This window comes from Mustela lutreola, chromosome 5 (genome assembly GCF_030435805.1).
Source record: "Mustela lutreola isolate mMusLut2 chromosome 5, mMusLut2.pri, whole genome shotgun sequence".
Classification (NCBI taxonomy): Eukaryota; Metazoa; Chordata; class Mammalia; order Carnivora; family Mustelidae; genus Mustela; species Mustela lutreola.
In genome coordinates, this window is record NC_081294.1 from 90,910,162 (window position 1) to 90,927,133 (window position 16,972).

General features: G+C 44.3%; 1 protein-coding gene across 1 annotated transcript in view; it reads left to right on the plus strand.

The window, feature by feature from the left end:
* The first annotated feature begins 3,679 nt into the window (after window positions 1-3,679).
* ZSWIM6 (zinc finger SWIM-type containing 6) overlaps window positions 3,680-16,972 on the plus strand; it is a 194,529-nt gene continuing 181,236 nt past the window's right edge. The window contains exon 1 of the mRNA XM_059175070.1: window positions 3,680-4,369. Coding sequence (XP_059031053.1) covers window positions 3,703-4,369 — 667 coding nt within the window. The 5' untranslated portion in view covers window positions 3,680-3,702. The remainder of the gene's footprint in view (window positions 4,370-16,972) is intronic.

The window sequence follows — 16,972 nt, forward strand, 5'->3', positions numbered from 1 at the left end:
TGAGCAAGTCCTTGAAGGAAGGGTAGGAATGTGACAAATTGTAAGGGAAGACAGAAATATTATAGGCAGTAGACTGTCTTGAGCAAATGTGGCGAGTGGGAAAATGGGGATGACTTCTGGGGAACTGGGAGAAGTCCTCTTGGAATATAAAAATAATCCTGTTGGGGAACTGGATTGGGTTTCAGGGGAGATGAGGCTAGAAAGCTGGGTTCGGTCAAGATCATATCTCAGTTTGATCTTTTGCCAGTAGGCAGTGGGGAGCCATTTAAAAGGACTTGAGCAGGAGGGTGACACCATCAGAACTGTACTTGAGGAATCACAACAGCTGGGTGGAGGAGGATTTGGAGGAGGAAAGGTTATACAGACATACCAGTAAGGAGGCCCTGCAGAGAGAAGAGGGGGAATAATTTACTGAGCAGCCAGAGGGGCTGGGATAGACAACACAGCAAATAAACCTAAATGGGAGTTGCAGGCAAAGGCCACAAGGAATAAAGCCTGGGGGCCTGTAACAGGCAGCAACAATAATAGCAGTCTAGGGGAAGGAAGAGAGCCTGGTTTCCAGGGAAAGGTGGTGCTCTAGGTTTGAGGTGGCCATGGGGCACCCTCAGGGCAATAGAAAAGGGAGCTGGCCCTCAGAAGAAATAAATGAGCTGAAGCAGAACCCATGGGTGGGAGGGGAGATGGTGGAAATTCTCCACGGGGCAGGTCACCAAAAATGAAGAGGACCATGATAGGCTCTAAGGAAGGGTGTACACTAAAGAATTTGGAGGAAGAGAGACCCAAACACAAGGCAGAGAAAGATGAGTTGAAGAGGATGGAGCCACAGTAAAGTGTCAGGAAAACTAGGGGGAGAACAGTTCAAGACCGAGAGAGTGCTCTCCGTTTGAGTGACTGCTGAGAGGGGAAGTTGTGCTGAGATGTTGACCTGGATTTTCTGGATTTTTTTTTGTTTGTTTTTAATAAATATTTTATTTATTTACTGGAGAAAGAGAGCACAAGCAGGAGGGAGAGGGAGAAGCAAGCTGCTCAGCAGAGAGCCCCATGCAGAGCTCTATCGCAGGACCCCAAGATCATGACTGGAGCCAAAGGCAGATGCTTAATGGAAGGAGTCACCCCAGGTGCCCTGGATCCTTCTTTGAATTAGAGTTAAACTAGAGTTAAACCCAACTTGCTAGTTAAACTGTAGGAAGATGCCTTAAATCTAGTCTCTTTTTGGTTCATTACAAGATTGAAGTCTCTAAAATTAGGTACCTCCAAAGTTGTCTATTTTCTGTTCAGTATGAATTAATTTCTTTCATTAACACATCCTATGGCCCTGAATGAATCATTTATGCTGTATGGGGGCACCTGTTTTGTCACCTTTCACTTTCCAGATAAACAACTCTGTGTTTATGTATGAAAATGTTTGCTAATCTACACACTATTATACAAGCCTGAGACTTAGGACTGTTATTTCAGAACAGAACAGAGATCAAATTGTATTTTACCTTTCCACTTATGTTCTTCTCCCCTCACCTACGTTTTTCAAAAGTTTAAAAATTATTTTTATTTTTTAAGAGATCCAGAAGTGGGACAACTAGAGGAAAGAGCCTTCTCCTCCCATTTGCCTATAAAGCTGTTCTTCCAGTGTTTTGCCCAGGCCTTTCCCTAAGCGCTGAGAGATGCACTCCAAAATGACCAGACGAATACACAGAAACATAATGTCATCAAAATCTTCCTAACAAGTAAGGTAGCGATTGAAAGTCTGCAAGCATGCTGTCCCCCGGGGACCTGTGGCTTAGGGCTTCATAGTTAAGACCCAAGTTAAGAGTTAAGAGCCAAGACCTACAGATCCAGGTCTCCCAAGCCGTGGCCTTCCCTGGGCGATTTTCTTTAAAACTCAGAACCGCTCTATCCCCTTTAATTTCAATCCAGGCAACGAGGCAGGCAAGTGGGCACCACCAGCCAATAACCTGAAAAGACGGGAAAGTGTCAAAGGACATACGGTTTATCTTTGACAATAGCGACCATATCAGTAACTCGGTTTACAGTAAAAACAAGGTGGGGCGAAGAGTGAGGAAGGATGTTTCTAACGTGGTAATTAAGTCTGTGGCTAGGACACAGATTGGACCGAGCTCTGTGGCCTGCGAACAATGTCCGCAGGGTTCCCGGTTCAGCCCGGGACTCGCCGGTTAGCCTTCGCCAAGCGCCCTCGCACTAGCAAGCTGCGCTCTTCGCTCGCTCGCCCCCCGCCCCCCCACGCCTCCTGTACCCGAGAGGAAGGGCCGTTCGGGAGCCACCAGCGCGGCGGAGAGCACTGCGCGCGTCCCGAGCGCCTGGGCTCCCCTTAGCCGGGCGTCTGGGGCCGTGGCGGGCCCGACCCAAATGCGCCCCGAGCGCGTTTGCAGCCGCCGACCGCCGCCGAGCGCCCGGCGTCTGCACCCGGCTGGGTTGTGAGCGCGCACCCGTGGGGTGTGTGTATGTGTGTGTATGCGCGCGCGCCCGTGGCGTGTGTACTCACAAAGGTGTGTTTGCTAAATCCACTGCCCGGGTGCACCTTCCACCTTGAGCAGGAGCACGCGGGCCTGGAGCGGGGTCTCCGCGGCGCGGCGGCGGGGTGACTTGAGCCGGTTCAAGTTCCCTGCTCCGCGCCAGCGGGCGGGCCAGTTTCTTCGCCCGCCGTGCTGAGGGTGCGCTAGGGCGGGGAGGCCGCGGCCAGCTCCGGACGCGCGTCGCACGGCTGCGGGGCAGGTTCCGAGAAGTCTGAGCCTTTTGGTACACTTTGGCGGCTCGACCCCCACACAGGCCCCCGGAACAGAGCGGACACGGGAATCGGGGCTGGGTGCACTGCAGACACGCGGGACAGCGGAGCGGGAGCTCCTTTTGCCTACCGGGTCTGCAAAAGTGAACTGGAAAACAACCGCCGAACACAGCCTCCTCCCTCTTGCTCCGCGCCTCAGTCCCGGCTGGGGTGGGGGTGGGGGGAGTTCCCCTAGGCGGACTCAAGGGGAAGCGGGCAGCCGGGCTGCCTCGGCCGCACCTCCTCCGCTTTCCTCTCCACCCCCGTCCCCCAGGTTCCACGCCGCATTTCTTTGTTTTGAAAGCGCCTCCTCCGCCCAGAGGCTTTTCCCCGGGCTGCCAGGCTCTGAAGGGGGGGGTGGGGCATTGGCTCGCGGGCCCCGCCCCCCATTTAGCCCGGACCCTTCCCCGGGTTCATCTCCCTCCATCTCCCCTTCCCTCCGAGTTTCGATCCACGAAGTCCGTCCTCACTTGCCAGACATCAAAGGGAAACACGGACTTGGAGGGGGAAGTTGAGTTGGCAGGGGGCACACAGACCCACCCACCTTAGGCCCGGCCTGGCAGCCCGTCCTCTCCCGCGGGAACCCCGCCTGAGCCCCGCCCCCCGCGTCACAGCAGCCTGACATTCTCACAACCCACCAAGCACCCAACCTCGCCGCCCCCGCTACCCCCGTGTCCGCGAAGTGCTCTATTTATGTTTCAGCTCAGCGATTTGCATAGTCCCCGCCCCTGGCCCTAGGTCCCCCTATCGGTGCCCCGCCTCAACCACGACGTCACGAAGGAGACCCCGCCTCTTGTGCCCGTACAAGGAGCGGCTGGCCCTAGATGGCAGCGTGGCGTCGCCGCGGCGTTTGCGTGTCGCGCTTCCTTGTGCCGTTTATAGGGTCCCGGCACTTCCGCTGTCGGGTTAGAAGCGGCGCGGTCATGGCGGAGCGCGGACAGCAGCCTCCTCCCGCGAAACGGCTCTGCTGCCGGCCGGGCGGCGGCGGCGGGGGCAGCAGTGGCGGTGGAGGAGCGGGTGGCGGCTATAGCTCTGCCTGTCGGCCCGGTCAGCGGGCGGGCAGTGCGGCTGCGGCGGCGTGCGGGGGCGGCGCGGCGCTGGGGCTGCTGCCGCCGGGCAAGACCCAGAGCCCGGAGTCGCTGCTGGACATCGCGGCGCGCAAGGTGGCGGAGAAGTGGCCGTTCCAGCGCGTGGAGGAGCGCTTCGAGCGCATCCCGGAGCCGGTTCAGCGCCGCATCGTTTACTGGTCCTTTCCCCGCAGCGAGCGGGAGATCTGCATGTATTCGTCCTTCAACACCGGCGGCGGCGCCGCGGGCGGCCCCGGCGACGACAGCGGCGGCCCCGGCAGCGCGGGCGGCGGCGCTGGCGGCGCGGGCGGCGGCGGCGGCTCCTCGTCCTCGCCGGCCGCCACCTCGGCCGCCGCCGCCGCTGCCGCCGCCGCCGCCGCCGCCGCCGCCGCCGCCGCCGGGGCCGGAGCCCCGTCGGTGGGTGCTGCCGGGGTGGCAGACGGCGGCGACGAGACACGGCTGCCCTTCCGCCGGGGCATCGCGCTGCTGGAGAGCGGCTGCGTCGACAACGTTCTGCAAGTCGGTGAGTCACGGGGCAGCCGCGGAGCCGTCTGTCCGTCCGTCCATCCGTCCGTCAGTCCCTCGGGGAGGGGCGCCCGACCCCTCTCTTCCCGGCAGCCCCTCAGCCGGCCGCGCGTCCGCACCTCCGCCCGGTGCCCTCACCGGCCGGGACCGTCCTCCGGAGCGGAGCGCCCATTTCCTCCTCGCCCCTCCCTGCCTCCGTCTCCCCGGACGGGCCAGCGCGAGTGGGAAATGAATCAGCAGGACTCGCCCCGCGGCGGGTTGGCGGGGTGGGTTGTCGGATGCCCCCGGCCCGCTCCATACCCCGCCTTCCTCCCGGGGAGCACGTCCCGGAGGGCTGCTCGTCCTTTTTGGGGGGTGGTTGTGGACAAAGGCGCAGGCTGACGGCCGGGCTCCGGCCGGAGGGTGTGTGTGGCGGGGCCGTGCGGGGCGGGGGAGGGGGCGCGGGCCGTACAGACAATGCCGGCCGGAGGCGAGCCGGCGGCCGGGCCGCACTCTGCTCTCTCCCTGCCCTCTTCCCTTGTCTGCCGCTCGCTCCTCTTTCTTTCTCCTCTCCCCCTCCCCGCCCCCTCTATTGGAGGGGTGGGGACTACATTTTAATGCCACTCGGCTGCCGCTCTTCTCGGGGCTCCGACGGGCTGGCGGCCGCGGCGCTCTCCGGGGTCGTTGCGGCGTCTGGTCTGGCCCGGGCGAGCTCCGCCGGCGGCCCCGGGATTTAAATGTCTGTTTTTTCCCCGCGCCTCCCCTGTCTAGGAGCAGCGCGGAAGGGAGGGGGCGGCGGGCCGGACCCCCTCTCAGAGACCTCTCTCCCCCCGAGGGCGTCCCCGCGTCGACGGGCGCGAGCCCGGGAAGGAGCGGCTGGCGCTTCCCTTTCCTGCCGGGTCTGGCGGTGCTCGGGGGGCGCCTGCCGCCGGAGTTTGGTTAGCGCTGGGTGGCGGGTGGCGGTGCGCGGGGCGAGCTGCGGGGAGCAGTTACGGGGTTTGCGCTCGCTGCCGGCGGCGGCAGGAGCGCGAGGCGGAGGGGCTCCGCGGCCGCGCAGTGTCCCTCCAGGCGCGGCCGCCTGGCAGCCGGGCGCGACCCCGCACTTTGTTCTCATTTTCAGGTTTATTTGTGCCTCTTTCAGTTTTCTGTCATCCTCCGAAAGGGAGGACCCAAACAAAAGAGTCTCTTTATTTCTTTTCAGAGCTTGTAAAGTAGAAGATGTTTGACAAAGGGGAGAGAGAGAAGGACTTGTGATTTAAAGCTGCACAGTCCTCCTTTCTCTGACAGACCATGAGAGTTTTCTCAAATACCGAGTTTGAAAGCTTTCCTTGTCGTCGCTCCCTATCCCCAGTGTTGTTGTTGTTGTTTTTTGGCCAGCTATCTTTTTCAACCGTAGGATGGGGATGTTTGGGCTGGACTGAAAAGAACAATGCTATTATGAAACTCTCTTCTTTCCGTATTTTTCTCTTGATTGTAAACGACATATTTTCTGTCCCCCCCTCTTCCGTATTGCTCTCTACTTTAAATAGTATTGCGGTGAGCATGGTACCTAATGAATGAGGAGACGGTTGGAAGCATCCCTGTCTCTGATTTTTCATCTTTTCTTTCCGTAGTCCATTCTTTTTATCCTTCTCTTTGGGAGTCTAGTGGGGGTCTGGTTAGGGGCCCCAAAAGAGAATGAAGATTTCTTTAATCCTCTGTGGTTAATTTGAATTCTGAATCAATCTGCAAACGTGATTTTCTGTTTGGTCATTTATTTCCAAAGGCGGCCCCCAGTCTTTTCTAGGTTCTGTACCTTTTTCATATTTCTAGAGGGGTTTTAACTTTTGAGGCTCTTCATTCTTCTTCAAAAAAACAAAACAAAACAAAACTAATTAGCATTCTTTAAAGTTACACCTCTTTCCCCAACCCTCACGTCCCCCTTGTTTCCTGCTGGGTTGAAACGGATTGAAGCACATCCATGGTTTCTCAGTATAACCAAACTAGAGTTTGGGAATTTTTATGGCTTGGCTGGCAATGTTGAATTTTTTTTCCCCCTTCTGTGCTTGACTCTGCTTGCAAGCAATGAGGAATGACAGGAGAGCACATAGGGAGGGTTTCTTGGCTGATTACATTTAAGCCAGGAATTCACTGTGAAAATAAAGCCAAGGGGCGATAAATAAAAGATGCAATCTTCTCTAGGAGACAGACACACAGCGTGGGCTTTGCCTGCTTTCATCAGTGAAGAGGCCTGGGTGAGTTGTAAAAGAAAATAGTAACTTTTTGAATAGTCCCCGAAGGGGGACTGAGGACACTGAATGGAGTTGGCAGTGGCTGATGTGAAACAGTGTGATGGTTCTTGCATAGTTGGAATTGACCACCCTTTTGGAAACACTTACATACGTGCTAAACAAGTGCTGTACAAATTGTGGAAAATATTCTTTTTTCCCCTCTGAGTTTTGCCAGTTTCCTTAACTTCCAAGTTGTATTACTTGTTGTGCCAGTCAGCTTACTAGATGGAAGGCTGTTAAACGCTTGGCAGCTGGCACTGTGAGATAGAAAACTTTACGACCAATATTTTTGTTGTGGAAGGGGAATGGAGAGAATGACTAGATTAACCATCTAATTTAGCTTTGGTTGGTGGGTTGAATTGGTATATTAACGCAAGAGGCTTATTTTATAATTTTTGCAAACTGAGGTAGAAGTTGTTCTAGCTTCAGAACCTGAAATGGGAAAGATGATAGGACCATAAGCAGTGTTCTGTTATTGCAAAATTGCAAGTTTGTTTGTAGGTGAAGTATTTACTGACTTTTGTAGGGGTGACTGAATTATAGATGGAAGAGGTACAATCTAATTTTTGGACTTCATTTTATATCCACACTTTGGAGACTATTTAAGGATTGAGGGTCAGAGAATTGGGACTTCCCAGAAATTAAACATACTTGTTAGTTATTTTTCAACTCCTATTTTAAGAAGAAATTTAAAAGGAAAAAATTAAGCCTTTGTAAAAGGTATTTAAAGGTATTTAATTGGTGCAGAGCTGTCCATCAGTTGATTATAGGAAGTTTTAGAGAAAGTATGCTTGGCTTACTTTTATTAAATAATGATACATTAAAAGGGAGCCATTGCTAAGGGTGCTTGTATGTTAGTATTATTGACATCTTTGAAGTAATAATTTTAGAAGTCACATAAAAATTTCCCCCCAAATATTGCCTGGCAAAGAGGTTTCCTAATATGATCTGGAACTCAAATTATAAAGACAATTCAAATTAAAAGACAGATCAATTTAATTAGATAAAAAAACAACATTTCTGTAGGACTGAAAATATGATAAGCAACTAACTGGGGCAGATATGTGCAGCATGTTGGAGGCTAACAGAGAACTATGAAAAATTAGTTTAAAAAATAAAAAAGAGAAAGATGAGTAAGTTAAAAAATGAGCAATGGCTTTCACAAAGAAATGCAAATGATTAATAAATTTGTCTTAACTCTTACATAAGGAGACACAAATAAAGGTGACATGCCGTGTTCATCTGCCACAATGGTGAAGACAAAGAAGATGGGTACATAGTACCCAGAATTGGGTGAGGAGGTGGGAGAAGATGCTACCTCCCCAGCTGCTTGGCTCAGTCTTTTTTGTGTCATTTCTAGAAATTTATCTTACAGACATATTGATATCAGTGCACTGATCTGTTCTGTACAGTGAGCAGTGCTCATTGCAATATGATTTGTAATAATGAAAAGCTGGAATCAGTGGAAATTTCCATCAGAAGGGCAGTGGTTAAGAAGTACTCTGTGGAATTCTATGCAACCATGAAAAATAAAAATAGTGAAGGAGAGAAATACATACACTGAGAAAAAGAAGACCAGAACATTCATTTAAAAACAAGTCATATGTTCATGTAGTAGGCTCTAATTTCTGTTTAAAACAAAAAGATAGACCTTACTTACAGATGTATAAAAATGTCCAAAAGGCTACACGAGCAACCATTGAGCAGTGGATATCTTTGGGGAAGGGCAGTCAAGTGGATGGCAAAGTTTTGAGGGTAATTTTACTTTTCATTTTACTACTGTGTTCTGGTCAGATTTTTCTTCAGAGTAGAAAAAGAAGCATGTATTTTGGTAATGCATGTGTTTTTTTGTTTATCCTTGTGTTTATTTAGTTTATATTTTTTGTTTTGGGGCACATGTGTTCGGTTTCTGAAGATTGGTATACGTTCAGTTTTGTTTCAAGACAGACAAGTTTCCTTATTTGTGACTAGGCATTTTATTTTATTTATTTATTTTTTAAAAGATTTTATTTATTTATTTGACAGAGAGAGATCACAAGTAGGCAGAGAGGCAGGCAGAGAGAGAGGAGGAAGCAGGCTCCATGCTGAGCAGAGAGCCTGATGCGGGGACTCGATCCCAGGACTCCCGAGATCATGACCTGAGCTGAAGGCAGCGGCTTAACCCACTGAGCCACCCAGATCCCCAATGACTAGGCATTTTAAAAGCATGAAGTGTTCAAACAAAACTGGGATCTTGTCTTTAGTATGGGCAGGAAGGAGATAATTTTTAAAAGGAGTTGCTTTTTTTGTTTGTTTTGTTTTGCTGGTAACTTTTGGGGAGAATAGAATATTGTCCACAATTCTGTTAATACTTTGGTAAAAACATTGTTGTGGCCTTTTCAAATTCATAACCTAAAATTTTTTGTTTTAGGGGGTAGCCAGGCAGTAAAGGGCAATCTTTTTTAGGATTAGGTTGGATAAAAGTTTTAATCACTTTATTTATTTAAGGCTGAATTGTTGGTATTTCTTCCAGGGTTTTGGTTTTCTTTAGAGACCAGAGATTGTTATATAAAGATGTGATTCCAGATGTACTTTCAGAACTGGGTGTTTTTTTATTGGTGATAGTAATTTCAGTGAAAGCATTTTCTAGAGTAGAATGATAATATGGAATAGTTTAAAAATCAGGTCCTTTATGTTTTCTGCCTTTTGATTAATGAAGAAGTACCCCAAAGAAAAAATTTTGTAACTAGAGTTGCATACGTATTTTTTTTTTATTCTGTGCCAGTTGAAATGTTTGATTTGCTCACAATTGTTGATTTTTTTAAAAGTGCGTACTTCAGATATGCTTAGCATTGTTCTGAGGAAAGTTAAAATTTCAATTTTATGTGAGAAAATCTTGGAATTTCTTTTAATACTTAGTTCTCTGATGGCTAGTATTGGTCTAGTGGGGAAATCTAAAGTGTTCAGGAAACAAAACTTCTTGTAGTAGAAAGATTTCAGTTATACTGGAAGGTGAATTGCAGATCTGAATTAAGGAAACATCTTTACTCTTGCTTCAGTCTTTCTTTAGTTTCTTGCCCTGAGTTGTATTCTGAGTATACTTTGGGTTGACGAGGAAAAGGCCATCCCCCTTATTTTATTTAAACTGTATGCTGAATTTCATCCTTTTTGCAAAGATTTTGATGCCTTTTCTTTTAGAAAGATCAGAATGCCTGTGGAACACATCCTTTCATAGAAGAATTATTGCAATTAATTGAACAGCTCAAGTCATTATTGTCTTAAGTATGTCTTGGCCAATTTTTAAGATGTTTATCCTGGGCCTCTTTTCTTTTCAAAATGGGTAATCAATTGCCATCAATTCTAACTCTAAATGTTTCATTTGGAAAGACAGAGACCAGCATATCTTTTCTGGTCACACTCCTATTAAAGGCTTAGTTAATAGTGTTTGATATCAGTGAACAGGATGGCAGGGGAGGAATACTGATGTCTTTTAAGAAAGATGCACCTTTTAAAAACTGCATGATTGGATATGTAGTAATTCTACATGTTTACATGCTCTGTATTTTTGTGTTAGAAAACCAGTTTTTCTTCAATAATTCAAAGTGAATTTGGTACCTTTAAGAAGCTTAGTTGTGTATACATAAGATAAAGCAAACTCTTGTGGTGTTAGAAATTTTCATGGGGCAGTCATTAAACTTGAACTACTGTTGACCTCCAAATATTATATTTAAGAGGACAAATATCCTGAAAAGAAAGATGATTATAGGTAAGTTATAAACATCTTAGAAACAACACAGATTATAGGCACCAATTTTTAAGTGAGCATAAACTACATGGAATCCTTAGTTATCTTTCAAACTACTGCGATATAATTTCAAGAACAGTGCTTTCTCACAATAAAAAAGCCCAATTTAATTTTCTTGGTTTATTAATTTTTTTACATATGTAAATGTTTGGGGATTATAGTAAGTTAGAAAACAAACTGTTTCCTTCTTGAAGTGGATGGAAAGACTCTCAATCTCCTTTTGAGAAATCAGTACCACATGGTAATTTGGCGAAAAACACTAGATAGTCTAGCTCCATGGGAATAGACTCTAGTTTCTCAGTCCTGGCCGGACTGAGAATAAAGTATGTTGGTTAGATTCATTCGAAAAACCTGAGTATCTTTCCAGTTTTTGTCTTTGGTGCACTGTGTTTTGCTAAGAATATGCTCTGTACCTGGTTTTCAGCTCTTTAAAAATAGGATGTTTCCTTTATTTTTCTCATTTAGAAAAGGTAGCTAAAGCAAGCTTTGGAAAGAATGTAGTGCAAAATCTGGTTTTCATTTGAAACTTAAAGATTGATTTTCAGGGGCACCTGGGTGACTCAGTGGGCTAAATCCTCTGTCTTCGGCTCAGGTCATGATCCCAGAGTCCTGGGATGGAGCTCCGAATTGGGCTCTCTTCTCAGCAGGGAGCCTGCTTCCTCCCCTTCTCTCTCTGCCTGCCTCTCTGCTTACTTGTGATCTCTGTCTGTCAAATAAATACATAAAAATCTTTAAATAAAAAAGATTGGATTTCAGCAAATAGTAAGTGAATGCTGTTGCTAAGGATATGCTAAGTGTTTTATATTTGCGAGATACCTAAGTGATAATTAGTTTGGTGTCAGTTAAAATGTATTGTATATATCTACATATATTCATGTATTTGTAACTTATTTGATGTTCAGAAGTGAGCACAAAAGAAGATGAACACAGGTGTCATTTGAGTATCATTACCCAAAGCATATTCTAGTGACCCTTATATACAAATGCATTGTGCTCTTTCTTTTTAAAATATGCTAACAGATGAGAAGCTGTTTTTACAAAATGCTTTTGCATGATAGTCATTATCTACTTGTAGAGCTGAGGCCCAGACATGTTGAGTAATTTGTCCAGAGAGGGATAGTAAATTGCAAGGTTAAACCTTGAATTTCTGTTTTTCCACTATTCTTACTTTGCTGGGATTGTTTGGGAAGTTTTACAAAACTCCAGAGCTCAGGGCAAGCATATTCTTTTTTTTTTTTTTTTTTTTTTAAGAATTTTAAGGTTTTTAAAGGTTTTTTTATTTTTAAGTAATCTTTATACCCAATGTAGGGCTCAAACCCATACCCTAAGATCAGTAGTCGTGCATGGTCCACTGACTGAGCTAGCCAGGCACCCCAGGACAGGCATATTCTTGAATGTAGAATGACTGGACTATTGTAGAGCTTATTTGGCAAACATTTTATTGAATGTTATAAAAGTATTTCTAGATAGCATTTTAGTATCTGTCTAAAATCTAATGGCTTCAGTTAAGCAATGCTTCTAGCATGCTAAATGCATGCTAGTGTGAAATATTTGTAGACATTTGGAAATTGTAGAGATTCTAAGATGAGATGAAAGTTTTGAAAAAGTTAGTTACAAGTGTTGACTTGATGAAACTGTATGACAGCCTTGTGAGCACATGTGACTGTACTCCAGCACCTGTGCCTACCTCTATGTAGTAAGGAAGTTACTGGAAGTGTAAAATGGTCATGCGGAACAACAGAAGTTAATACCCAATAACAACTTTGGTTGCTCTGAATTTAGTATATTTATGAAAACTTAACCAGTAGTGTCTACCTTTGACCTGTTTTTGTAAGTTCTTCAATATTTTGTCATTGTCCTGTACCCTTATGCCAGTAGGTGGTATGTACATAGCTGCTAGATGAAAATGGTCTTTCCTATAATTGTTGTGGTCTCAAAAGCTTCTGTAATCTCTCCAACTCTGAAAGACCTCTTGTATGATTGGGAGCTTTTCTTTACTGAGCTGAGCATGATTCACAGTGAGCTTCCTTAATACTACTGCAGCAGTATCTACTAATAGTAATAGTAGTTATAGTAGTTAACACTTTAATAGCCTTAACCTTGTGTTAGTTACTGCTCCAAGCACTTTGTATTTCTTAACAGTCTGATGAGGTAGGTATTTTTATCATCTTCATTTTATAGATGAAGAAACCAAAGCATTGGGAAAAAAATGAAAGGGACTTTTGCCTTGTCACACAGGCTGGTACGTTAGTAAGCCAAACCCACCCCTGCTGGCTGGTACTCTTAGCCTCTACGTAATACTGCCCATGATGTGTCATCATTAATTACTCTAGAAGGTTCATCTTTAGGTTTATAGTCTTTCTACTTTCTAGAGTGATTTTCATAGTATCCAGAATTTTAAATTGTGATCACAGCTATGATTTTTAACATGTATTTTGAAATTTGACTCGAAACACTGCATTTCAAAAATTCCTTTTGTGAATGAATTTCAGCTTTAGAAGATGGTTGTGAGGGTAGTTTTGATCATCTTCCATTGGGCATTTTTAACTTTTGAAAGAGGAGTAACTTTTAGGGTAGAGCTAAATGGGATCTGTATGAAGCAGAGGTTATCTCTCAAGGTGTATTTAAGAAATTATTTATCTCATTTTAAGGCCCCTTTTAAGTGTTATGATTAAAAATCATACTATTTCTTATTGCTGGTAAAAAGATTTAATATTCTTTGAGAAAGAGTTTATTGGAAAGACGTTAATTTGAAGGATGCAGTAGGACCTGTCAGTACATTTAAACTCTTACTAACCAAATGAATTGATCAAGTAAATTGGAAGTTCATTTAGTGAATTAATGTGCTTAAAATTCAGGCAACTCACTGCCTGATCCTGCCTTATTTAACAGTCTCTCTGTTTACTTAATGCATTTTTCATTGTTAATTGATGTCAGATCTCTAATGTTGGAAGATACTATACAGAAAATATGCATAGGAGGTTAGCATGTAGAGTGAGTCCACAGAAGCAAGATTTATTTATTTTTAAAGATTTTATTTATTTATTTTATAGAGATCACAAGTAGGCAGAGAGGCAGGCGCGGGGGTGGGGGTGGGAAGCAGGCTCCCCACTGAGCAGAAAGCCCGATGTGGGGCTCGATCCCAGGACCCTGAGATCATGACCTGAGCCGAAGACAGAGGCTCAATCCACTGAGCCACCAGGCGCCCCCAGAAGCAAGATTTAAATTAAATCTCTTAATTAGATCAGTACAATTTCGAATGCTATATGTGCCACATTGTACCTGTTAAAAAATTTGCTGACAGTGACCAGCATTTGTATAAATTAAATATTTTATGATTTCGGTGTAATGGGCAGAGCCTGCAGCCTTTTCTAGTACTAGGTTGATATTTCTTGGTGAAGGCCTGTGGAAGTTGAAGGCAGCACTGTATTTGGTTGTGTTCAACCTTTGCTTCTGCTACTGCTTTATCCTAACTCATTTCTACAGAGAAAATGGTCATGGCTTTTATAAATATTTGTCATAAAATCAACCCCCAAAACTCAAATACCAGAAATTTGTAATCTGATTGATATAGTGATGAGTGAGACCCCCTTTTTTTTTTTTAAACCAGTTTGCCCTATTTCTTTAGGACCTTGTTTATTTTTTTTTAAATTTTTATTTATTATTATTATTATTTTTTAGCACTCTTTAAGCTTTTTTAGCACTTAGTATTTTGCACTCCTGGCACCATCTTTTAGGCCTCCTCTTCCTGTCAGTCACCTGTGTGATGTTTTTCATCTGCTTCCTGTAGACAGTGGTAAAGCTGAGGACTGAAATGACCAATGGCTGCTTTGTGATGGTGGTAGAATCAAGTGAGACTTGGGGATACAAGGTAGAGGAGCCTCTGAAACCAACTTTTTCAGCATTTCACCATCTGTCTGTCTTTCTCTCCTTGCCTCACCGCACTTCTTTTTCTTCCCCTTTTTTTTTTTTTTTGAAAGATTTTATTTATTTATCTGACAGAGAGAGATCACAAGTAGGCATAGAAGCAGGCAGGAGGGGGGGAAGCAGTCTCCCCACCGAGCAGAGCCTGACTTGGGGCTCGATTCCAGGACCCTGAGACCATGACTTGTGCCGAAGGCAGAGGCTTAACCTACTGAGCCACCCAGGCGCCCCTTTTCTTCCTTTTTTAAGTGTGGGGGAATGGAGCAAAGAGAGTGAGGATTAGGAGGGGGAGGGAGTGGTAGGAAAAAAGGGAGGAAATCCTGAAGAGGTAGGAAATACCAGCCAAGAGCATACTCTGTTCCCTTCTTTGCCTGCAGTTGTCTCCTCCCCTCCAGCTTCCCTTGATTTAGGGAAATAAAGCTGAGGTCACAAGGACCTATGTGTTCCAGCTGCTGCTTGGCTGCTATTTTTAGCCTGGCCCTGCATCAGACTGGCACCAGGCCATGATGGCACCGGGCCAGCACGTTGTGGGACTGCTGGCAAATGTCAAAAACCCAACTTTTCAGTTATCTGACTAAACTAATTTTCAGGCTTTAGGCATATTCTCCACCATGATACTCTATGATACTCTACTTACCTCTTATTTTTTGAAATGGGATGTACTGTTTATTTTTAGAAAGTATTGATTTTTGATAGTGGTCTTCATACTACTATAACTGTGTTAGATGGGAGAAAGATTTAAGAGTTGCCATATCAGGTCACACTTAATATCCTGCTCAGTAATTTTGGTTTTGTGGTGGCACCAAGAAGTGTGAAATTTGCTGGACTTATTTAATATGCCTTGGGCATCTTTTAAAATTGCTGTTGCTGTTAAAGTTGTAGAGTCTGAATTGGCTTATATAATTACAGGTGTTGTCAGACATTTTTAAAAAACACTTGTATAGTTTTTTTTTTTTTTTTACAGTTGTCAGTGTTCCCTTTGCTAACAGTTGTGTGTAGTTAGGTTTGGTTAATGCTGTAGGAATATGTTCCCTAGGCCCCAAAAGCTTATTATTTATTCTTGTAGGGAGCAGCTAGGTATTTGGAATTTCGGTATCTGCGTCTAGATTATGCATATTCTACAGCCAGTATTATGTGGATTTTACTTGCAAACTGAGTTTTAAATTTTTGACTGCATGTGTGAATTTCAGTACTTACTTGATTTCTTGATTCATTCAAAATGAAAAGTACATTGTATTTGTTCTTGCATAATTTTTGAAAAAAGTAAAAAGAATGTTGGAGTGTGAATCTGTATCTTTGAAGGGACTTCGGTAAGAACATTGTGTATATTCTTTCCACAGTGGTACATAAACAAGCTGAGTTATATTAGGGATGATTTTCATTGGACCATGGACTACACTGAACATGAATAGAACCAGGGATGATGGTTTTTATTCACTTATTCAATGAGCAGTGGTGTAATATACTTAGATTCGTTGAATGGCAGGATAACATTTAGTTAGTGCATTGATCTGATGTCCGTAAGGTAGCGCAAAATAATTGGCCAAAATAACTAGAAATAGAGTCAAATTGATTTTTTTTTTTCTTCATTTTGTCTTGAAGGTAGTTATTGGATGAATTCTGCTGAATTCACTTGTGGAATAAGAAAGTTTAGGTGAGGGATTTAGTGAGAGGTGAATTTCTGGCATAATAGCTTAGAGAAGGCAGATGTTTTAGAGTTTATTTACATTTTTACATCTTAAGACAAGGTGCTTACATTGTGGATAAGAGCAAATTGGGCAGCTTGCTTTTGCTGAGCTGAGAATATTTTATTTTTTTTACTTAGGGTGAAAATAAAAATTATAATTAAAATGTCTTGGGTATAGATTATCAGGTACGTTGAGCTCTAACACAGTGTAGTAATTGTGCCATTTGGTGTCTTTTTGGAGTTAGTGGTTATAGTAGTTATTCCAAAGGTGTCTGAAAAAAGATCCATTGATCTGTCTATATATGTTTCTTCTAGATGGCTGTTCATCTGTATAGATAGATAGACACATTATCTATCCATATAATTTAATATGATTCGTAGAACATTGTAATCTACCTGATGATAGTAGGTAAGTGACTATAGTATGGACCCTTAATGTAATTTAGATTTTATTTAGGTGAGTCACGTAAATGATGTCAGTACCAGATCAGCTTGATTAAAACCAAAGCCCAGAAAGTAGCCCAGCACCAGACTGGTGCTGTTTAAAGTCCTTATAAGCAAAGGGCTCAAATGGCGTTCCTTATTAGAACTTGCCTGAGCAGTTTCCATGCTCTTTTCATGGATCTCTCTTAGTAACTTATTTAAAAAGCATTTTTGTCTAAGCTTTCATAAATAGCAGGAAATTCTAAAGTACTAGATAATGCATTTTTTGCTTTTAATAAGGATGGTTGCAGTGAGGAAAAAAGTTTTCAGAAGACTATTAATTTTAACAATTTATACAAAATACTTTTATTTTAAAATGGACAGATTTAAAAAAATGTTTTAATAGTAATTTGTTTCATTTATGATTTTTTCATTCTCATTTTTAATAATTTACTTTCATAGTTTATAAGTTCCTGTGTGTTGGAAAAAAATTGGTGATACAGGAGTGAGTGATGATGAGTTTATTCAAAATTC